Raw genomic sequence first — 24,600 nt, forward strand, 5'->3', positions numbered from 1 at the left:
CCATACAGAAGAGATCAGTGCCTGCCCCTCCTCGTCCTCTCACAAGGAAGTTGTAACTGCAATGAGGTCTCCCTTCAGTCTCCTCCAGGCTGAACAGGTGATCTCAGATGCTCCTCATATGGCTTCCCCTCAAGGCCCTTCACCGTCTTTGTTGCCCTTCTCTGGACACTCTCTAAGAGCTTAATATCTTTCTTACACTGTGGTGCCCCAAAACTGCACACAATATTCAAGATGAGGCCACCTCAGTGAAGAGCAGAGCGGGACCATTCTCTCCCTTGACCGGCTGGCGAAGCTTTGACTGATGCCCCCCAGGACATGGTTGGCCCTCCTGGCTGCCAGGGCACTGCTGACTCATATTCAACTTGCCTTTGACCAGGACCGCCAGGTCCCTTTCCATGGTACTGCTTTCAAGCACCTCATTCCCCAGTCTGTGCGAATATCCAAGGTTGCCCCATCCCAGGTGCAGAATCTGACTTTCCCTCATTGAATCCCTCTCGCTGGGGACTGCCCAGACCTCTAATTTGTCAAGGTCTCTCTGCAGGGCCCCCCTGCCTTTGAGGGAGTCAGCAGCTCCTCCCAGTTTTATTTCATCTGCAGACTTGCTCAGTATCCTTTCCAGTCCTGCGTCCAAGTCATTTATGAAGATGTTGAAGAGCACAGGGCCCGAGATGCAATCCTGTAGAACCCCACTCGTGACAGGTCACCAGTCTGATGTTACCCCATTCACTGTTACCCTCTGTGCTCCACCCATGAGCCAATTGCTCACCCATCACACGATGTGTTTATCCAGCTGTGTGCTGGGCATTTTCTCCAGAAAGATCCTGGGAGAGACAGTATTGAAAGCTTTACTGAAATCCAAAATGATTACATCAACTGACTTCCCTTGATCAACCAGGTGTATGACCTTGTCATAAAAGGAAATCAGGTTTGACAAGCAGGACATTCCTCTCATGAAGCTGTGCTGGCTGTGACCAATTTTCATGGCTAGGCTTTGCGAACGAAGATTTGAGAAGGGCTCTACCCACACTTGTTACAAGCGCACTGATGGCTAAAAATGTGACCAGTGACTGCATTGTCTTTCAGGCATTTTTCAGTTTCTACCAAAATAACCTTCTCTATAATTTTAGCAGACACTGAAGTGAGACTGACAGGCCTGTAGTTTCCAGGGTCCTCCTTTTTGCCCTTCTTGAAAATCAGGACAATGTTCACCAGCTTCCAGTCAGCTGGGACCTCTCTGGACTCCCAAGACCACTCAAAAATCAAGGGAGGTTTTGTGATGACATCAGCCGGCTCTCTGAGGCTTCTGGGATGAATCCCATCAGGCCCCATTGATTTGTAAGGATCCAGCTGGAGCAGGAGATTCCACACAAGTTCAGGGTCAATTGGGAATTGATCATTCTCACAGTCATGGTCCTTCAGCCCAGGTCACTCTGACTCCCTTGGACCATCATCCGTGTTGAAGACAGAGGCAAAGAAAGAATTAAACACTTCTGTCTTGTCTCTGTCCCTGTTTGTGAGGTGACCATCCCCATCCTGTAATGGGACGGTATTTCTACGATATTTCTATGCTGCCTATTGCTATTAATATATGTGAAAATAGTCATTTTATTGTCCCCCACGTTTCTGGCCAGCTTCAACTCCAACTGAAACTTGGCCACACGAAGTTTCTCCCTACAGCAGCAAGCAGCATCTGGATTCTTCCCATGTCACTTGACCTTGCTTCCACTGGGCATACACCTTCCTTTTTCCCTTTATGTGCAAGTGAAGATCCCTGCTCAGCCAAGCTGGCCTTCTGCCTCTCCTGCTTGACTTCCACCATTTGGGAATTGTCTGTTCCTGTGTCCTTAGGAGGTGATGTTTGAAAAGGGACCAGCACTGATGGAGCCTAGCACCTGCAAAAATATTTTTCCAGGGGATCTTACTTACTATTGTCAGTCATATGCAGGACTGCATCAAAAGCACCATGGGTCAGTCCTTAGGTCAAGGGAGGGCATTCTCCCCCTCTGCTCTGTTGAGACCTGTCCTGGAGAACTGCATCCAGCTCTGGTGCACCCAGCGTAAGAAAGACTGACCTCTTGGAGCAAGTCCAGAGGGGGTCCACTAAACTGATCAGAGGGAGCACCTCTCCTATGAAGACAGGCTAGGAGAGGTGGGATTGCTCCAGGTTGACCTTACAGCACTTCCAGGTGCTATAGGGGGCCTACAAGAAAACAAGGGCATAGAGTGATAGTACAAGAGGGAACAGCCTTTAGGTGAAGGAGGGCAGGTTTAGATTAGATGTTAATAAGAAATTTACTGCGAGGGTGGTGAGGCACTGGAACAGGTTACAGAGAAGCTGTGAGTGCTCTGTCCCTGGAAGTGTTCAAGGCCAAGCGGGATGGGGCACTGAGCAACTTGGTCTATTGGGCAGCATCCCTGCCTGGGATAGGGGGTCTGTAACTAATGACCTTTAAGGTCCCTTCCAAACCAAGCAATTCTATGATTGTATCATAGCTTTGCACTCAGGGCAATGGAAAACTCTCCTTCCAATGGAAGTTGCTGTGCAGGTACAATAATGGATCCAACCACTGGCTGGGAAATAAAAATAATAACAATTTTGAATACAAACTGTAGGTTTTCTTCTAAGGTTTTGAATATATTAAATTATAAATTAAAAAATATATTTGTGAAATTATCTGTCTGTTTAACACTGTGCTGCTGTTAATCTATGAATCTTCAATCCAAGGGAAGAGATTTTCTTGAACTTTTCCCAGTACCATCCAACAGCATTGTTTGATCAATTTACTTAATGGTAAAGTAGGAGACAGCATTACTGGACAGTGAGTAAAACTCCTCTTCTGCGATAATACAATGCACTTAATGACAAACTACATGCATGCCTTTGCCAAAAGTTTTAAAAATTCCACTATGGGCTGAAGTGTGCTCAACTTCTTTCAGTATACTGCACTATAATTCTGTTTCATCAGACTGATTAACAACTTTAACTCAAAGTGGGTAACTTAAAACCACTTGCATGGACTGCTTTCAAGCAAATCGAATTTGTACTTGTCAAAAGAGAGAATGCTCAAACCAAGTGTTTTAAAGCAATACAATTTAGTGGGCATGTTCACAACTACACTGACACACACAGAAAAAAAAAAAAACAATAAAAAGGAGATGCTATTTCATTTAATATTTTTTTCTTCTATCCCCATCTTTTCTATGCTAGAAGTCTTCAACATCACACAACTCTTACTCTCTTGCCTCCATCTCACACTCCAAGAGTTGTTTACTAATCTTAGCCCAGAGTTGATGAATATACCCAGAACTTGCACTCAGATGCCCTGAAGCTGGACAGTCACCCTGAAGTCTAGAGAATGGATCAACTACAAACACACTGAGACAAGATTTTTTTAATTCATTTATTATCTGTGCACAAGAGAAGTAACTACCAATAGGAACTCAAAAGCTATACAGTATTTTTACTTGCTGGTTAAAAGTAAATAGAGTATCGTATGACCATGAATGAAAATAACGTCTTTAATTACAAATCAGAATATGTTAGAATCTCAGTGGAACAAGCCCAAAAGCCTTAGAAGCAATTCCAGAGCACAAGGCCCTGCCCCCTTTAATTTGCACAATGACAGAAGTAATTTACAGTTAATCTTTGTGAATACTGAGATAATGTTATAATGTGAATTTCTGTACAGTTAACTGTAAAGAGACAACCAGAACAGTAATTCTAGTATATTTTAACTGAACTTGCTTAAGCATTTTTTCTGAAATAGTTACCAAAGGTCCTGGAAGATTCTACACCAAATCCAAGTATTATGACTTTTTTTCCTGTGTTCTTTTTTGGTGTTTGTGGGGGTTTTGTTGGTTTTTATTTTTTCCCATTACTTACAATCTCATTCTATTGTAATGTGTACATCTCTAGAAATGAGCTGTCTGCATTGTATATATTGTGTTTATACAAATTAAAGCAAAAGATGGTACATTACTCAAGTGGTATAAATCTTCCAGCATTTTGCTAGTCAAGAAAAACAACATGCCAAAATCACAATAAGCAGTATTGGTACCCACAGCTTCAATTCATTTGTTTCCTTTTTATTAATTTGTAATCTACATAAATTACTACTGAAGGATACTGTTTAGGTAGTAAATACATTGGCCATTTGTAGGTCAGACAAAACTTGTTCATCCAACTGTGAAAGCTGATATTGTTTCAAAAAAATCACAAATAATGCAGAACAAAAGAACTGATGCATTCAAGAAAGTGAAGACGCATCGATTCCCACTGTTTGAAGAAAACTACTGCATTCCACCTTCAAATGCATCAGGCTGGTTTCAGTTATGACAAGACAATCCCAAGAGTCAGAATGAAATAAAGCAATTTGAAAGATTTAAGAGCTGTTATCAAAAATAAATTACATTTTTTAAAGTTAAAAGAAACACTGCTATGAAGGCTGAGAGCCAAGCAGCCTTTCAATAGCTGCATTGATGTCTCCTCCTGTTGCTATTAGTGCTTGTAAATTTGCTTCACGGTTCAGAAAGCCCATTGCACTCAGCTGTTCCAGTTGTTGCTGAAATCGAACTTCTGGGTTTTGTAACTGCTAAGAACAAAATTTTGAACTATAAAAACGTAATATGCATATAGCAAAATACAGAAATTAAACAAAGTTTGGTTCTGCACTGCTTTGTCTTTCCTAATTTTTGACTACACCTTTTTCAAGTTCCAAAAAATACATACTGACAAATTCAATTAGCAATTGAATATTTTTTTTCAACAAGTCAGTACCTTCAAATCTAAAGAATAACTACACTTATGTAACATTCCCAAATAACTGCAGGAAAAACTGGTTGTTTGATAAAAGAGGCTTAAAATTAAATTGGGTAAATTTATATCCCATGATCTATTTCTTAAAGATACATATATACATATATACATATTTTTTTAAAAATGAAACAGAATTCAGCATAGTAATGTGGAACAGCAAAGAGTATAATGTTGCTGTCAGCAATATTGACCATCACAGGTCTTATTTTGCCTTGATATAGAAATCACCTCTTTTGTAACACTCGAAGTATTTGTTGACTAAAATTACCAAAACCTTAACTGTTAGAAAGCTTGAGCCTAAGGCAAAGTGACAACTGTGCTTTATAGAAAAATTCTGCTTACACAAACTCATGGCAAAAATCTGCATTATTTCAATGGTATGAACTTCAGAGGCATTCTTTTAATCAGAACAATTATAGGAAAATAAAATGCTGGGAAGTCACTTTTTAAAATCAATGACTCAATTTAGTTCGGAACACAAAACTTGTGCAGCTACTGCTAATTTTCCTGTTGTTCTAATTCAGCAGTTTCACACATCAAGAAATTACCACATGTATTTAAAATCTGCATATGGTTACAAACCAATACAAAGAAGATGTAACCTGAAATTTAAGAACTGCCCCCCAGCCTGCTTTCCTCAAACAAAACTAACAAAATATTGACCCAGTAGGGTAAGATTTGACAGCATAAGTGAAAACATATAAGAATATGGTTTGCTACAGTAACACCCATGAATGCTTTCAAGTGGTTAGATAACAAAGAGGAAAAACCATCTATCAGATCAGCAAAGCTGAACTAACTCACTCCATGGCAAACAAGGAGGGAAAAGCAGCACTGCCCTTTCCACCAGGAGTCTGCCACTGCACATGGTAGATACCCAGCATATGGGTGTTGTTTCACACAACATTCCTGAAAGTTAACAGCATGCTCACCACTCTACTATTACTTGAAGTTGCTACCTCTGCTTGATTTCTGGAGCTCTCTGGAAACCTTTAATCCCACTCACTATGTTAACAAAATGCACTGCAATCTGGAAGTCAGGATATAAGTGTTCAAATTCAGGCTGCAAATAGGCAGAGAGTGGCTATTCCAAAGAGGTGGACAGAGATATAGTTACAGCTAAAGAGTAACAGCAATAGAGGCAAAGAGCACACAGGTAAATATGCTCAAGCTTTACTCTTGCCTGAATCCACACTACACTTATCAGTGAATCTTATCACCTCGATCTGTCTCAATCTGTACAAGCACTTCTGAAACTCCAGAGCATGAAGATGAGTATATAAAAATCAACTGACACCTTTACTCAAATTTGGTGTTTTTTCAGCATTTTCTTGCATGGCTGCAACAGCATTTTTAAGCCTCCTCTACTGCCCATTGACCAGAAGCATCCAGGAGACCCTCCAGTGGTTTACAACAACAAAAACAACAAACCAAAGTGAAAAGTCAAAACATCTAGAATACAGTGAGCTACTTTACCTGAGCATTTGCACCAGCAAGTGCCTGCAACATCTGGTGGACAAATTGCTGGTGACCAGGTTCAGCAGTTCCTGAAGCTGGACTTGTATTTTCAGTTGAAGCAGAACTAGGCCCAGTGGACTCTGCAGGAGCTCCACCGCTCCCCAATCCACCTAAACCAGGATTGAATCTGTATAAAGTAGAGAAAAAGAAATACACCACTTGAATAATAAATACTAGCTTGTCTCTTCTCATTTTTTAATTACAATGTACAAATTCTGTCAAAGAGGGGATGGCAACTTAAATACAGTACCATGAGAAAGACCAGAGTTATCACTATTTAGAAGTACACAGCAGGCAAAAATGTGAGAGATTCCAGAACAAGTGTAGTTAAACTAAAAAGAGGCAGGAAGAGGAATGTTTAATAAAAACTTAATCAATCTCTAAATGTAAAAAGAACGAACAATACAAGGGTAAAGTTCCTGTCTAAATCAATTCTTACCCTGGTATAAGGCCCGGTGCTTCTGTTGCTAATGTCTGCAAGCCCTGCTGAATCTGTAGCAGAGCCTGCATTGCTCTAGGGTTTGACATAGCTGATAATGTGTCAGGATTCTGCATCTAAGAAAAGGAGAGAAATTCTTAATCATATGCAGATGTCCCAAATTAATTTTTTTTGTAGATCTCTTGTAGAATCTGACACAATTTCAGAACTTGTTTTTCAATTTTGTAGTTCAATACTTATAGGAAATCCTTTAGTTATCTTTTTTTCTGTGAGAAAACTTTCATAGAAAGTAATCAATGAACTCTCTAGATGCGGACAAAGCCTTTCAAATGAGAAGTACACAAGGAGTAGTATTTTTCATTACAGACCTCAATCTTTCAAAGCCGTAGGTCTGTGTTAGTACAACATTATTCTAGAATTGGTATCCTATTATCAATTATCATACTACTGGTAAGCAACAATGCTCAATGTGATGAAACTTGCCCAGTAGATATCAAAGAAAAACTACTGCATTTCTTCTTCCTAGCTAATTTCAGATCACAGCAGTTTCGTCACGACTATTTGTACACATCTTCTCATATGCAGTGCCTTCACAGCCTGAAATGTAAACAAATACACTGCAAAAATACAAGCAAGCAAACGTATAACATTCAAGGATTCTCACTCTACTGTGACTTCAATTAAAAATTTGTTCTCACATCCATTAATGATTTAAAAGGCAAATCCTTTTCATTCCTGAACCAAAGCATCCAAAAACCTGACTATTTTAGATACAAAACCAAAACTAGCGGTTTAAGCTTACTTCTGCTATTCTAACAAATAGATGAGTGAAAAATAAGTTTCAGTTACAAATGACATAGTTTTGGTAGCCAGACCTACTTCAAATAGTAGGCAGGCTTATAATCTTAGCACCCTTTCCCTGGCAACTAGATCAAATTATTTTTGCTGAAAACCCCTTTTTGATTCATGTAGAAATCACAGATTAGGCTTCCTCTGGTGCAGAGCAGAATTGGAGAATAGGACATGAAGAACTCTGCTCTGGAATATGGATGCCTAAGGAGACTTCAGTACAGAAGTTACTACTCTCCATTCATCTCCTGGATTTTTATCTTCCTGATAGCTAAAAGAATAACTAAATATATAGATAGCAAAGGTTACTCAGATTTTAAAGAGGAAATGATTTTGGATTCTCCAATGAAAACTGCTGCAACTAGTTTACTGTCTGATATTTGAAGCTGTCTTGCAGAAATGGTGGCGAAACTATTCTCAGAGCACTTAGGTGACCTGGATCTTACCTATTAATGTTATTAATTCCAGTAGCAGCAATTCTTTCCTAGTTCTGCTGGGCAATTGCCCTTCATTGCAAAAGATGCCTTCCATTATACATATTCCATGGTTTCTGTGTCCCAACCCCATAATATAAACACCAGTAGATAACTAAGGAAGTACAAGTTGCAATATTATCAACATTCTGAAAATACCCAAATATTTCTTGACTTTACCTCACCTGCTAATGTTGTTGATCACCTGACCTTACATAGTGAATACAACAAAGAACTAGCTGATAAACTCCACAGTGATACTGACAGGAGATATCCACAGGAAACAGAAATTATTCTTACTGTGCATTCATTAATTACCATTTATTCACATATTTCAAAACATACATGTGGTACTAGCTCCTCAGATACTACTGAATCATTACAAAGCAGTGGCATTATAAAACACAACCCTTTACGTGGTTGAAACAATATAAATGGTATCTTCTAAACACTGAACATGCTACTATAATTCAAGTATGTGCTAATTATTTTAGTTACAGAACCTCCTGTGTGCAGTCAGATCTTGACAGTGCACATTTACACTGATTTGTGAGGACTGCCTAATGATGGAATTCATGCAGTGGATTTCGATTCCTAAAAAAATCATGCTTGCTCCCATTTACAGAACACAGTGCTACTACACACTGTGTCAACTAGTACCGAGCAGATACCTGGGTTGCAAGCACAATGTTGAGGAGAAGACAATCTTTACAGGCAAAAAATTCAGAAACCACTTCTTCTGAGTCAGCTAATGACTTCGGTCTTTCAAGGCATGCTGAAAGATCTCTTTTCCAAATACATAAGGCAGGTTTGAAGAAGTAAGAAAAGCATAGTGAAGCTTTACCTAATAGTGGGAAAAGTACTAATCCTTTTAATTTGTGAAACAAATCTTGTTACAAACAGGTGTTTTGTAAGAACTGGCTGGTGTGTAGCAGGAACAATTATTCCTTCTAAGCAAAGAAAAAAGAGCAAGTCTAAGTGGTTGTTTTATCTAATCACAGACAACAGTCAGTTTTTTGAAAGGGATGGAGACATTAAGCAAGAATATTATTAAGGGACAATATGACTTAGTTTCTAAAGCTAATAAGAATATATTGCAGAATCTAGCTATTAGCCAAAACCAAGACAGGTACCAGTTTACTAAAAATATTGCCCACTGACTTCCAAACATTTATTAACAGCTACTATCTCATCTTACTTGTTGAAGGAAAGTTGGAAGTTGTTGTCTCATTTGTTCCTGAAGTTGAGGATTTCCAACAAATAAAGGATTATTCAACATCATCTATAAGACAAAAATATTTAACTTCATAGATCAAGCAGTAAAATCCACAGAAGACTTTACAACAACTACTGTTATGGTAATAGTCAATGAAAATAACTTCATATTCATGAATAATAATCATCTACTCCTCCTTTGGCCAAAACTTTTTGGAGGTGTTTTGCTTTATTTTGGTGTTGCTTGGTTGGGGTTTTTTATCTTTAAGTGAATGAATTTCCATGAGGTAGGCTTGCCAATTATTACAAGAAAATCCTTTTCTGTTCAGCCTTAACTATAGATCTAAGTAATAGCTCCCTGTAAACGTTACTTGAAGTCAAGGATATTTCCAAGTAGTATTTAATATAGAAAAGATAATATTTTTTCAATCTCAGTTCAGGATTTGATTTCTGATATCACTGCTTTAAGTAAAATTTGAAAGCACTTCTACAATACCACTCATAAAACAGCATCTGCATTTTTAGAGGGAGTACAGGTCACAAAAGTGAAGTTAAAAACAGCTTAATACCTAGATATGGCACCAAGTCCCCTCCCTTCACTTCTCCCAAGTTAGTGGGGGTATTTATTTACCGATAGGTCCACCTTAATTTACCAAAGCATTTGTTCTGTCTGTTTCTTATGCTGGGTCACAAGTTCAGGGCTATACGAAACATACATAGCCTTACAAGTTATTTTAGAAGCATGTCAGACATGATGCCCAACTACAAGTTGAAGAAACTCACTGTGACAAATTGTTAATTGCAGGTAATAATTTCAGTGAGTTAGAGATTAACATTAAAAACAGGGTCATTCACTACACACAGCTGTAGAGCTATTTGGGTTTTATGTTTTGGGGTTTTTTTTACTGCAACACACACAATAAATACATCACTACACCAAATGCAATTTACCTGTACTGCAAGATCAGGATTCTGGCTTAATGACTGCATCATGCTTCTCATGTAGGGTGCAGACAACATATTCTGCATAAGTTGTGGGTTTTCTGTTATCTGTTGCAATAAGCTCTGCATTCCTGGTGTGTTGAACATACCAGCTTAAAAAAAGTAAAAGGCCACTTTAGTCTGGTGGTAGTCAAGACGTTTACTATCCAAAACCAGGATACAACCACCTGTTTTTTATGTATTTTAGACCCGGAAATATATCTTACTGTGCTTATGCTTACATAGACACATCTATCCCAGAAGCTAAGACAGATGCCATACCCAAGAAGCAGTCCCATTAAGTATCCACATTATTAGCTGTTTTCACATTTGCCTTGAAATAGAAAAAACCCCATAATTCATCTAAAGATTCCCTACTTTTGTTATTTTAAGACAACTTAAATTTAAAAAGTGTTTAAGTAACACTGTTATAGCCTTAAATTATTTTTCATATTTTTTCCTACAGAGAACTTTGATACTAGTAAAATGTAAATTATACTAATAAAATGCTATTTACAAAAGAAAATAGCAATAAAAACTTTGAATCAAAAATTCTCTTTCTAATGAAAGAATCATTTCAGCAAGCTTTCAAGTACGTGCAAATATATACAATTGCAGCAACAAACACACCTCCTAGTCCAGGCCCCAAATTTGGTCCAGTTGAGCTCTGTCCCGTAGTGCCAGAAGTGCTATTTTCAGCATTACCACTGCCACTGCTCTCACCACTAGTGCTGGTATTTGTTGTGGAAGTCTGTGAGTTGGACTGAGGAGCCCAGGGATTTGGCAGAGGATCTCTATTTTCTGTACGAGATGGCTGACTGTCCCCTCCTGTTGATGCATTGCTCACTAAAGAAGCAAATGGGTTACCTCCAAACTACAGAGAAAGGAAAGCAAACGTATAATCAACAAGTTACCTTTCCAAATGAATCATGAGGATAAATGTTTACACCTCTTAATCAGTTATACTCACAATTCTACAGTAACTAAATACTGTGAAAAGACACTAATACCGAGAGATACTAGGACCTCCAAATAATTAAATCACATTTCTTTTTGTAAGTAGGGTTGCTACTACACTGTATTTTTATCACAGTAAGATGCTATCCTGTATACTGGTTTCCAAATTCAAAGCCTTTTATTCTTGTTATCTTCAGTTCAAAGTTACTAAACACACCCTTAAAAAGATTTTACTGCACCTCCAAATTTTAAGGCAAACAATTAAAGGAATTAAAAATTAAGTAATACAGAAATATATTAACTTGAAAATAGCTTCTCAATCACACAAAGTGATACTTATACTTCTTCAGGCTAACAAGAATACAGGATTTTTAAAGTTCTTTCAAGAGTAAAAGGCTACATAACAACTTGCAAGTTTCAAGAAATGTTTTGGCAAGTACACATTTGGAAATTTACATTACTTACATGCTTTTATTTAAAAAAAGAAATATTCTCTTTTGGTGTAATCTGTAATCTTTTCTCACCTGTTCCTGTGCTGCATTCAGTATTGGCTCCTGAATATCTGTGTACATGCGTCGCAAGGCATTGTATCCCCCTGGTATACTTTCAAGGTTGCTCAAGGCCCGGTCCTGGTTTCGCATCATTTCCTGCATCATTGCAGGGTTTCTAGCAAGTTCTAGTGTCTAGAGAAGTGGAACGTTTAATCTGCATTAATAAGAAATCCATTCTAAAATGAAAACGTCAGCATTTAGCAGTATCTTAGTTAACCCAGTCTAACCCAGTTTGAAATTATGATCAAAGCTGAATCAAGCTTAAGTGTGAGTCAACACAATTTGGTGTTTAGCCAGCATTCTACCACAGCTGACTGGGTGGAAGAGTGGCTAAGCAAAAGAAAACCCCTGAATGAACTACTCTTTTCTTCCTTCATCTTTTCCACACAATATATTCTTATTATTTCTAGCACCATTACAGCAGGCAATCTATAGCATGAACTTTAAATACATACAATTTAAAAAGCATCTATTTATCTAGTTGGGTTTTGATACATTCTGCAACACAACATATCCTATGTATCATCTAATTTTAAAAGCATTTAGAAGTGAGATAAAATAAAAATATGTAGTATTTTGGAGAATTACTCTTGTTAAATTCATTGGCTAGACAACAGGTTTTAAGTGGAGGCATATCCAATTCTAGCCTCAGAAGACATGACTACATAGTCTTCAATGTCCGAAAAGTGTGCTGCAGGTTTTCTGAATTATCAGTCTATTCTGAACAATAAAAAGTCGAAAAATAAACATTAGTTGTCTACGGCAACCTTTTATGGATTTTCAATAAGCTTAAATACTTCAAGAACGTTCACCCACTCCACTAAGCATGTTCAATTCCTGCTCTGTTGTTTATAGTTACAGTATAATCAAAAGTCATGAACAGATCTTTCTACATACCTGTCTCATTATATCTGGATTATTCAGCATGTGACTGATTTCTGGATTTCTCTGTATCAGTTGCTGCATTTGAGGGTTAGCCATAATTAACTGCCTCATCAGGTCAGGATTTGAAAGCATGCTCTGAACAAATGGATTTTCCATTATCTGAACCATCATTTCTGGGTTGGACATAAGTTGCCGTTGCATCTGACTTTGCAACTCCGAAAAGTTTGAAGTATTTAAGCCCAGGCTACTCAGACCTGCCAAACCTCCAAGGCCACCTTTAAGCAGATGAAAAAAAGATAATTGAACTTCCATTTTCTAGTATACTTCCAAACACATCCAGGCCCTTTATTAATACACAACTTGAACATATCCTACACTTCAAAATAATGAAAATGAATGGAAAGGCCCATCTTTGCAAGGTTGTTAAGGAGTTACCCACTAAGAGTTTGCTTCTTTAAATAACAAAAATCCAATGAACTGTATCTTAAATATAACCTACTACAATTCTAATAGCTTTTCTTCTCATTTTCAACAGCCAGGATACAAGAAATGTTTGAGTTTTGGGGCTTTAGGTCCAGGTCTCACTCCCACCAGCAACACTTACCATCTGCATTTGTAAAAATCATTTATCTGTCTCCTCTTGGTTAGACTAAAACCAAGAGAGAACTCCCAGTATGAGTCATATTCCCTATTGTAATTAAAAGTAGAGTTTCTCTTGGCAGCAATACACCAAGAGTTAATTATGTTTTGAATTGCTGTCCTTTGCTTAGTCCAAATAAAAATTTTGAGGTACTAGTCAGACTGAGGAACCATTTAAACCTAAACAATCAATTCCTTAACAGGGTTGGCTTTTCCAATCTACCTCTACCCCACCCTACAAATGCAAAAAAGGTGAAAGAGAATTAAACAAAAACCCGACTGCAATTATGAAAAGATGTTATTATTTTAAGTCAATAGAGTGCAGCCTCTTTATTCGTAAAAGCAAAGACTCATAATACAATCAGACTTGAAACCTGAGAAATACTTAACTGTAAGATTAGCAGCAATTTTATTGTTTCTATTACAGATATGTGCTTTGTGTTACACGTCCAACTTCAGAGCTTCATCAGTTCTCAGATAACAGGAATTTGGATGCACATTTAGGGAACACAAGGACACTGGAAGAAGTTTCATTATCCATAGTGCCAAAGTATAACATCAGTAGCACCTTACTACTGAAGGTGAAAAGTACAAGTCTGAAGTTTGTTGTGAAACCCTGGCACAGTTTGCCCAGAGAGGAGGTGGATCCTCCATCCCTGGAGACACTGAACATCAGGTTGAATGGGGCTCTGAACAACCTGATCTAGTTAAAGATGTCCCTGTTTATTGCAGGGAGATTGGACTAAATGACCTTTAAAGGTCCCTTCCAACCCAAACTATTCTGTGATTCTGTTTAAGATAAAAGAAACAACTTTCCTCTGGTAACTTACACATCAGAGACCTCCTACAACCAACTCGAAACATACCTGTAATCAGCTTTTTGGCTGCTGTGTTTGGAGGGTTTTTTTTAAGTTCTGACTACAGTAGAATGAAGCTTCAGGGACAATTACCTGAATCCAAGAGAAGACACCCACAATGCTACCTAACCAAAATTCTTACCCAAGCCAAAAGGATTACTATTTGTTGAAGCCGGTGTTGAAGTACTAGTGCTTGATGTTGATGTGGTAGCAGCATTCCCAGTGGTGTTTGCCTGTTGAGCTGGGTGGTCTTGTGATCTAAAAAAGCAATTTTAAAACCTGTGAGTTTAAAAAGTTATTTTAAATAATGCTATTTAATGTAGGAATAGTATTATACTTGACAATCTTAAATTAGATATTGATTCCTTCTCAAAAACCAGTTATCCACAGATAGCTTCCTAAAACAAATCTTTCTCAGACATGTCTAATATTTCAGAACAGGAGTTTCAAATATTAAAAAAACAGATGAGTACCACTGCACCCATAACCACTTTCTCATCCTATCCTGGGATGCCTGTCAATGAATTATTTCCTCTGTTCTTACCTTGCTTTAAGGATCCATGCCTTCTTCCACCATACTCAAATACTACCAATTACATGCGTGCACCTTAAAGAAATAAAGCCTTAAAAATTCAATGTGGCATTTGTTTCACACCACATTTTAAAAGGAAGCTTTATCGAATGTAAAATTCAGTTAATGCTTCATTTCACTATGTATCAGACTCAATACCTTTAAGACTTCAAGAAAAGGCTAAAAATGTAGTTACATAAAGCTAAAGCCAGCATAATGTAGCACAGGCACTAAAGGCTGTCCATATGATATACTCACCACACCTTCCTACTGCAGACATAAACACAGGTGTTGCCATGTAGCAAAAGAGATCAAGGAACTGAGCTAGAATAAAGCCAGCCTGACCTCTCTGTTTAAAAAGAAAAGAGGCTAGTTTGAAACTCAAATCAGCTCTCAAATCTGGTTAAACAATCAATCTCATAAATACCTGTATTTGCAGTACTACAGTATAAAATAACTTGTAAAACTATGGATTTAGACCTCACACAGATTTCAAAATTTGACAGTACACTGGACTTCATATGTCAGTTCATCTTGGAGTATCTTTCTGCTATAACAAAATTCTGTGCTTGCTCCACTGAAGCAAAGATCAGGAAAAGAAACCCCAACCACACCAAAAAAAAAAAAAATCCATGCTTGAAAGATGGCTCAGATGCAGAGGCTTTCCTGAAGTTTTTTAAGAGTTCTCTAACTCCATTAACAGCAACTGCAAACACACTGGCCAAGGAGCTGTGACTTGAAGGGGGAAGATTATAAACTGTATTTTGACTGTGAATCTCCTGCCAGAGATATTTGGTTTTCTTTAGTCTAAAAAACACATACATTTCTTGTGCATAAGCAAAAGAAAAATAATAAGAATATAATCCTACTTGTACTTTCAATTGAGAAACTGTTTTGAGAAGCAATTATACCTCTTCATGTAACAAACACAAAAATTCTCAAAAACATGAGAGAAGAGTAGATGAGATTGAAGCTTGCAGTTCATACTTCCATGGAAACTGGAAGAAACTGAAATACACTCTAAAGAAAATGGTCTGAGTGTCAAACCTGTCAGATTCAAGTTTTTGAGTGAGACTCCTGTAAAGTGCACATCATCTTTTATATCCACTTTGCCATTATGATTCCTCCTGTTACTTGTGAACAAATTACAGGTGTTGACCTGGAACTCTATTTAGAAATCCAGTGCATCTTCACTGCCCATTGCTAATCACTCACTGCTGCTCTGACCCAGCCTAAGCCAGGTTACAAGACTACAGTGAAAGTCTGTATCATTCTGGAAAATGTAGCACAGTTAAAAATAACCTCTTTTTCAACAAGGATTGGTTGGAATATTGGAGGATTCTATTTGAAAGTTACACAACTAATATTGTTTAGAAGGGAAAAGAACCCTTGTCTATGTTCAGATATATGGCAGCAACAGTAACTGCAACAGTCAACAGAAAAGTAAATGGCATAGTGTAAAGTGGTTGGGAACAAATCAATCTTGATACTCATGGCCAAAAATCAGCACTTGCCAGGCCACACTGGCATGGTCTAGATCTTGTCTTTCAGGACAAGCATAAAATTCAGGTATTTCAGTAAGTAGAATATTGAGATGTTTCAGGATAACGTTATACTTTTGCAGAGGTGATTGTCATTGTGCTGACGTTTCCCTCCAGCAGGTTTTAGGAGCATATGTTTAGTTTACTCAAGCAAAGCTAATGGGTGAAAATACTAATGCCTCATTTGAAGACAGCATAGGCACATGTAGTTTTTCGTTTGTACTTCCTTGTCCAAGACATGATTAAAACACTCTGCAGATGATAGTAATGCACTCTTCTGAAATTATGCAAGAAAGTAGGAGAGAGTGAAGAGATGGATTGTAATGCTTATAGGACATAACCAGGGACACCACAAATTCCCCAAATTCGTCCAGAGGCCAAGTCCAAGAAGGTACCAGAGACTGGCACTGGTATTTCAGTAGGTATAGCTATTGTAGCTCCAACCTCTGAACCCACTGAAGACTATACAATCAAAAGCATCCTGCTAACACTACTCACGGAGCCTCTCTGACACACTCAAAAAAAGCAACAAAAAACCGGGAACAGCAGAATAGTAGTTCAGATAAACAAGGTACAGAATTGCAGTATTAACTAATATTGTCTACAGGTTTGTGATGGAGGCTTGTATCAGTCTAAATTTCAGGCAGAGAAGAGCACAGGACAGGGAAGGGAGACCCCTGGGAGTACAAACAAGTGTTTTGACTCCAGGACAGAAGAGGTAATCCCTCCAGGATGTGAACACGGAATTGAAGATACCAGTTTCAAAAGGCATCTATATTTAATGCTAATGCTACTAATTTCAAAAAGCATTTGTATTTCATGCTAATGTTTACTAGCAAGCCTTTGTGACTTGGTAAGGCCTGGAAAGGGAAAGCTGTTCTGTTCTCTGTTTCTGTTCTCTCGTATATTCCATCCTCTTTCCTTCAACATCTGACATTTTCCTGTAAGAGGAGGTCCTCACCACAAACAGGAAAGACCTAAGTAGAACAGGAGCAAGAACACTTTCAATGTAGATAATGAACACCCTATTGACTAAGCAAGCTACATTTGAGGGATATATTCCTCTACTTGTTGAAATGATTTTTGAGCACTTCACTAGAAGTGCAGATAACACAGCTCAACTGATACAACTTTCTCACCATCATTCTAAAGATAACTCAAAAAGCCCAAATCTAAAGTCTGTTCAGCCAGAGAAATTCATTGCACTAAAGCAGTTGCCTAAATTTTCTTTCCTCATTTTACCAAAACAGTGAGTCTTTACTCACTGTGTTACAAAAACAAGGAAAGAAAATTCACTGCAGATGAAAAAAAGGGAAGAGGAGAGTGGAGGGGCAGACAAGAGAGGAGAAAAAAGCTTTTCTCAAAGTTTTCATGCATGAAAACAAAACCTACACAACATGAATCTATGGAGAGTACGAGTTAATATCTAAGAACTATGGAGCCAAAACACTGCCAGCACTAAACCCAAGAAGTTAAAAAAAAAAAAAAAAAAAGAAAAAGAAGTAGGAGATGTGTATTTAAAATCTGAATCTAATTAAAATACAAGATAAACCAAAGAAAAGAGCACTGTACTTTCAGACAGTTATTCGGCACCAGCTGTAACTAAGGAGCTGATTAAAGTGACTTAGTCAAATCTAGGTTTGCCCAACAGAAAGCTATGCAAATTTCACAGTATTTTTACTTCCTACAGGTAAAAAAGACCACTCATCATTAAGGTTACCTGTTTTGTGTTTTGATAACCAGGTGAACAGTGAGTCCATCATGAATTCCATGTTGAGTCAAAGTATCTTGATCTTTTAAAATTTTTCCAGCAAATATCAACACAAGCTGATCAGTGTGGGACTTGAAACGCTTAGAGATTTCTTCCTTGAACTAAACAAAAAAATTAGTATTACACATTTATGCAACTGAATATTGAACTGTAATTTTTTTAATAATTTATGAACAAGATATTTTTTACATTTGCTGTATTACCTCACCTGCACTGCATAAACCAGAAATACTTTATTATGTATTCTAAACTTCTTTTTTCAGATAGGAAATATTTCTTTTTCATACAAAAAAAGAACATGAGAAGAACTTCACATCTACATCACTAGTTATATAACTAGTGACAACAAAAAGCTGATTTCTCTTGAAGACTACTGTAGGTTCCATCAGGCACACATCCATGTCAATAAATACATACTATTATATACACTACTTAGACATATGTACGCACGTGGTCAAGTATGCATATGATTACATACTAGCAAGTACACACTAATACACATACATGCACACCACTGAAACCATCCACTGCTGAAAAACTAAGGATACAATGTCACAACCAGGATAAATCTGTCTAGACTTTTGCTGGCAATGAGTATCATTTTTTCTTGGACATATTTTTGCTGTCTTCTTTCCATGTGTCAAAACCAGCATTCCTTCCCACAGAGGCAAAAGTTACACCTTAGGTGGCTCTGTTTCCTCATTCAACACATGAGACAGCTACATAAAATGCAGCACAAATCGCTGGCCAGGGCATGGTGAAAAGCTGCATTTTTCAGTTCACTAAGAAATTATACCCTCATTGAAACAACTGAACACAGAAGCCCACTCTATACCTTCTTGCCTTCCTACTCAATAAAAACCAAGTTCTGCTTTAAATGAGTTCTAACTGAAATTTATTCTTCTCTGGAAAAATACTCTCATCAAAAACAAAAAATTCACAAAACTTAAAAGGAGTAAATCCAAGAAAAATGCTAAGGACTAACTTCCTTATAAGAATGCAAATAAATTTATGCAATAAGACTAGTCTGCAGGCTAAGTATTTTTAAAACAGTTCGAGGTAGTTAGAAAGTCTTTCAGAAGTTCACCCTGTTTAAAATTTTAAAGTCAAGTTGACCATCATACTTTAAAAAAAATCTCAAACATCCTACAGAAGTCTCATTCCATATAGAAAAATGTAATACTAATCTTGCAACTAGTTATTAATAATTACATTTTATAATAGGCAGGACCACTGTATTATGCTTTGAAAGTGAGTCTCTAGTTGAAGTATTTCATAGCACAGGAGAGAGAGTCCAAGAGACAATATACAGTAAAAGTCTCTGTGTTTGTGCAGAAGGTTGCCCTTGGTTAGTTAAAAGTCTACACTGAGTTAGTTCTAGTTCTTGAAAAAATCACTTTTCAGTCAGCCTTTATATTGGCAATATTTAGATTTATAAGTATTCCAGAGAGTCACTTAGTCCATTCCTTTTCCAAGTGGGTTACTTATCTGAATTACTTCTATCATGTTTATCTAGTCTGTTCTCTGAGGTCCCCAGCAACATTTTCCCAAGAAACTTATTTCAGTGTTTCACTATCCTATTTCTTTATCGTCCTTTCCACAGTGGACAACACAAACAGACTGTTATTTCCTTTTAAATAAGGTATTCCAGTAAGGTTAATCTTTCCTTGAGGGCTCTTTTCTAATCCAGTCATTCCCACCACCCTTCGGACTTTTCAAAACCAATTACTCTGTTAAGAAAAAGTTAGAAATCCATGTGGGAAAATATTCATGCTGACTTATTAAATAGCTATAAAGTCTAGATATTTTGTAGGATCACAGAAGGGCTGGTGTGTATGTCTCAAATACCAACAGCCAGATGGCTGTGGAGCCAACCAAGGACAGTTGGTAATAAGAGACAAGAATTGTTGGTAACAAACAAGGATTTTGGGTAATAATATGCCATTGGAAAGAACAGGATTTGACTGGAGAATGGGGCCACGCAAAGGTAGAGGGGCACTTTTCCAGGGCAAATATCCTTACTGTAGCTCCTGGAGATAGGCACAACACAGTATAGTGCAAGTGCAGGAATGAGGCTGAGAAGTGACCATGGACCGTGGGGTGAACCAAGACCAAAAAAGACATACAAAGCCCTACGACCCATTTCCAGAAAGGTCTAGAAGAAAGGACTGCACATGACAACAAATGTGCATAGAAAGTGAGAAACTTATCCCCGAGGCAGGGAAAGCCTTTCTGTAAAAAGGTATCCCCACAAAGCCCAGGCACACGTGTGCTCAGGACTCTGGACACACCCTCAGCTGGATCAATGCTGGAGCCAGGATTGGTCTCTTTTTCTTTCTTATTTTCTTGTTTCCTTTATTTCTTTCCTTCTCTCTTCTTTTCCATCTTACCCCTTTATTCAAAACCGACTGCAATGGGCTCATAGTAGGGTCAAGGACTTAACATACCAATGCCAGGTGTGTAATCTACAAATAAAACTTCCCAAGATCTTGTGGAGCCTCTGGCTTTTGTCATTCCTTTCTGTGACATCTCACTCTTTAAGTGGAAGGAAGCATCTACAAATCTTGAGTGCTCACTTCTCACTTCCACCTTAAGGGTGGAATGTCACATCTTTTTTTGCTGAACAACTGTTCGGGCAGTTACATCCTATTCTGAATTATCCCAGTTAGTTATCGTTAATATACATTCCAAAGCAACATAAAACCAGCAGAAATACTTACAATTTGGTACAAAGCTAATACATAAGAATAAAAGACTACCATACTGTGACAAATCAAAGAGTAATGTCATTTACCCAAACTCACTATCATATTTTCCACAATATGATATGACAGTGAGGTCCACAACTTAATTATCATCAGAAAGTTGATGTTGTAGTAGATAAACAATATTCATGGAATCACAGAATATCTCAAATTGGAAGGCAACCATAAGGATCATCAAGTCCAACTCCCTGTTCTTTGTAGGACTACCTAAAACTAAACCATATGACTGAGAGCATTGTCCATAAACTCCTTGAACTTTGACAGGCTTGGTGCCATGCACTTGGTGCCAGCACTTCCCACGACCCTATTCCAGGACTGACAACCCTCCCAGTGAAGAATCTTCACACAACTTCATTCCACTTCCTTGTGTCCTACTGCTGCACACGAGAGAGATCAGCTGCTTCCTCTCCAGTGCCCCAGCCCAAGGAAGCTGTAGGCTGCCATGCAAAACCAACACTGCAGTAAGACAGGATTGCAACCACCAATGTACCAGGACCCACAAAACAACCTCTATGACAACATACATGAATTATTCAAGGACACACCATATTTCTTTCCAGTCACAATAATGAAACTGCAGAGATTAATGAGCCAGTTTGGGCTGAGACATATTTACATACAAATCCTACTCAAGATGCAAGGGAAAAGTTTGGTCTCTTCCTCAGCTTCACTTTCATTCGGCATAACCTTGGAACATCTGAAATGACAGGATATAAGCAGAACATAAAGGGAAGAGTGCAGCAGTGCGTACTACTGGAAAGGGCTCAGGACTCATATTCTAGCGAGTTCTATTCCTTCCTGGCATCCTTCAGCAAGCCACTCCATTTCTCCAAGCTTTGACTTAGGAAAAATGGTTAGCTATACTTCTCTTCCCCAAAAAAGCACCTGGCAATCTACTCCCTCCCTGTTTCTTGTGTACCTGCTCACTGGCAAAGCAAGGCAAACTGTCAACTCCTTGATTTAGATTAATCACTGGCCAGAACAGGGTTAATTTTTGTAGTAGCCAGGAGGAGGCATTGCCAGAACCTAGTGGTCATAGCACTTCCTGTAATTGCCTGCAGCAGAGGAAAGCGACTCTCTTCTGCGGTGAAGGGGATGCTTCTGGTGGAGAAAATATGGTGGAGGAAGCCATCTGGTATTGTCTATTACTGGGGTACTTTTTTTTCCCATGTGAATCGTTCTTTTCCTTATACCCTCTGTCACTGTATTGTTGCTGTTACTATTAATTTCCTTATCTCATTGATGTTTCCAGTAAATTGTTTGTATCTCAACTTGTGATCTTCATCTTTTCTGCCTAAAATTCTTCTCTCCAACTCATCACAGTGGAGAAAGAGAGGGGAAAACAGAGAAGCAAGTGAGAGCAGCATGTGGTTTGGAGTCTCGGTGGGGGCACTGAACTGGGGAGAACCATTCCTAAACCATGACAGCACTACTTAGCAAGAGCCAAAATGTCGATGTGTTATCAACATTATTCTCGTACTTAATTCAAAACACACAGAACCACATGAGCTACTAAGAAAATTATCTCAGTCAAAATCAGGACACCATGTCACCATATGTTCCAAATTCTTAATATTTTGCCCTAACTTTACTCCTAGACAATGACCTTTTTACAGAGCCAAGGTTTATAGTCATTAAGTTGAAATGTTGCCTTGCTCTAAAAATCTTAACATGACACCTCTACCATAGCTAATTATTTATTAAAGTTTTCTGTGCTGTTGGTAATTTTGAACTGTGTAAAGGACAATCTTTAAAAATTCTGTGATACAGCTGACTGAAGGTGAAGGATTTGAGCAAAACAAACTCACAGGAAGAATGCAGGCCCTATCTGACATGGATAAAGAAAAAAAAACAATCAGAAGAAATATATGAATATTAAACTGTTACTTTTATGCAGAAAAGTATCTACACACAAGACACTTCACAGTATTACTTAAACAGGTTTCCTTATTTTACTGTATCTGCCAATTATTTATCAGAAAACACTTGCTGAGTACTATAGTCGGTTAACTGATACCTTTGAGTTGTATCTAACCAAGCCAACTGTCCGGAAAGTCATTATACATTTACTTTTGAAGGTTTTTCTTCTATCAAATAGCCACCTATCATCACTCTAAAACAATTTTAATTAAGTTCCCAAAATGAGAAGAAAACACCAAACTGTTTAAGAAATATGAATCAGAGTATATTGCAAGGCAGACTTCATAAAGACCATTTTAGACACCAGATGATGGAAAACCTAATGCTAAATGATTCATGTACTCTAGTGCCTTGACTGTCAAGAGAAAGCTAAATCACAGTCCTGGAAAAGAAGAACAAGTCAGATTCCACTATATATTTTCAACCTCCTTTGTTTGCACCATTCAGTAATCCCTGGATTACGGAAAAACAGCAAACCAGAATTGGATTAGGTTAAGAGAACTGAAATTAAACTGAACCAGGCACAAACATGAAACCTTTGATTTCTGAATTTAAAGTATCGACCACGAGCTGGACTCAAAGTATACAACTTTATGAGATCTCTATTCAACAAATAGCAGAGCCTCTACACAATGTACACATTTACACATATAATTCTGTAGGTCAGTTTTTTTATCTGTAATTTGCTCTAGTACAGAAAGCACGTTTGTGTTCACCTAGTTTTAAAAACATATTACAAGCTGTTAAGTATGCTATTACTGAAAACTATACTTCATACTGAAAATAAATTCCATTAAATGTTTCAGTTAAATAAAAAAACAGAAAAAAAACCCTCAAACCTTCAAAAGAACCAAATCTGTTTTCTGTGGAAGTAAACTCAATTTCACTAAGTTTTCCAGATGGTCATTGCTCTGAAATTTTCATATAATCACAGGACTGACAAGAATTCTCTGCAAGAACTGCAAGCTTCTGAAATTTTTACTGCAGATTTACTATATCCACTCTTTGTTGGCCTAGAAGTTAATAACACACAGCTAGTCACGTTACTCTGTTTCGGAGTTGAAATGTTCACGGAATGCACCACTCACACTGGTGGACAGTAATTCTGAACCAGTTACGATAAACTGCAAATGTCAACACAGGGCATTAAAAGAGCACCATGAAGCCTCAGCAAGCTTCAACTCTTCTAAAATTCACTCTGTGTAAACAGTCTAAATGATGAAAGTAAAACTATTTTCCATGAAGCTGATTCCAACACCTCACCACTTAAACAACTCAAGCTGTTCCCTAAGATAGGAAGGCATAAGTTGTTCCTAACATGAGTGCACTTTTTCTTTGCAGAAACACATTAAGTCAACTCTTCTAGGTAAGAATATCAAAGATTGTACGACACATAACCAGTCAAGAAAGCAAATATTTGGTCCTTGTCCTAATACTGAGCCAAACTGTGCTCAGCACAATCAAATAGGTTTGAAGAAAAAAAGGCAGAGACTCGCAATCAACCGACCTCCCAGAGTGGCTTTGTACTTAAAGGTTACTTTCCATTCCAACTTGCATACTCACTGTTCCAGCTGCACAACACAGGATCAGCAATAACAAACCCTATTTTGCTGAAGTCTTCCAAAACAGGAAAAAAAATCTTCACAGAAAAATTGCAGGTCTGATTTATATTAATGGAGCAACATAAAATATGATTTGTGTAGCCTTAAATTTGGCCCCGACGAACCAAAACACTCTCCTAGAAAATCCAGGTTATTGTTCTGGTAATATTCTGAAATGATTGCAGAGAAATAAACAAGTCAACTCACAGTCATAATGATGGCCAGTCTTCGCGAACGAAGAACCGGGGAAG

The 24,600-nt window shown here is 37.8% G+C and overlaps 1 protein-coding gene across 2 annotated transcripts in view; it reads right to left on the bottom strand.

Moving 5' to 3' along the window:
• Positions 1-3,383: 3,383 nt before the first annotated feature.
• Positions 3,384-24,600, bottom strand: part of UBQLN1 (ubiquilin 1) — a 24,303-nt gene continuing 3,086 nt past the window's right edge. The window contains exons 2-11 of one of the 2 annotated variants that reach the window (XM_027880316.1): positions 18,013-18,164; positions 14,323-14,438; positions 12,697-12,959; positions 11,773-11,931; positions 10,922-11,165; positions 10,262-10,404; positions 9,294-9,377; positions 6,774-6,889; positions 6,293-6,461; positions 3,384-4,589 (exon numbers count right to left, since the gene is read on the bottom strand). In XM_027880316.1, coding sequence (XP_027736117.1) covers positions 4,437-4,589; positions 6,293-6,461; positions 6,774-6,889; positions 9,294-9,377; positions 10,262-10,404; positions 10,922-11,165; positions 11,773-11,931; positions 12,697-12,959; positions 14,323-14,438; positions 18,013-18,164 — 1,599 coding nt within the window. In that variant the 3' untranslated portion in view covers positions 3,384-4,436. Of the gene's footprint in view, positions 4,593-6,292; positions 6,462-6,773; positions 6,890-9,293; positions 9,378-10,261; positions 10,405-10,921; positions 11,166-11,772; positions 11,932-12,696; positions 12,960-14,322; positions 14,439-18,012; positions 18,165-24,600 lie in introns of both variants that reach the window. The other variant, XM_027880307.1, reaches the window with a different exon arrangement.

The sequence above is a fragment of the Empidonax traillii genome, unplaced genomic scaffold, assembly GCF_003031625.1.
Source record: "Empidonax traillii isolate 1590-97213 ecotype Southwest subspecies unplaced genomic scaffold, ASM303162v1 scaffold6:size4315531, whole genome shotgun sequence".
NCBI lineage: Eukaryota > Metazoa > Chordata > Aves > Passeriformes > Tyrannidae > Empidonax > Empidonax traillii.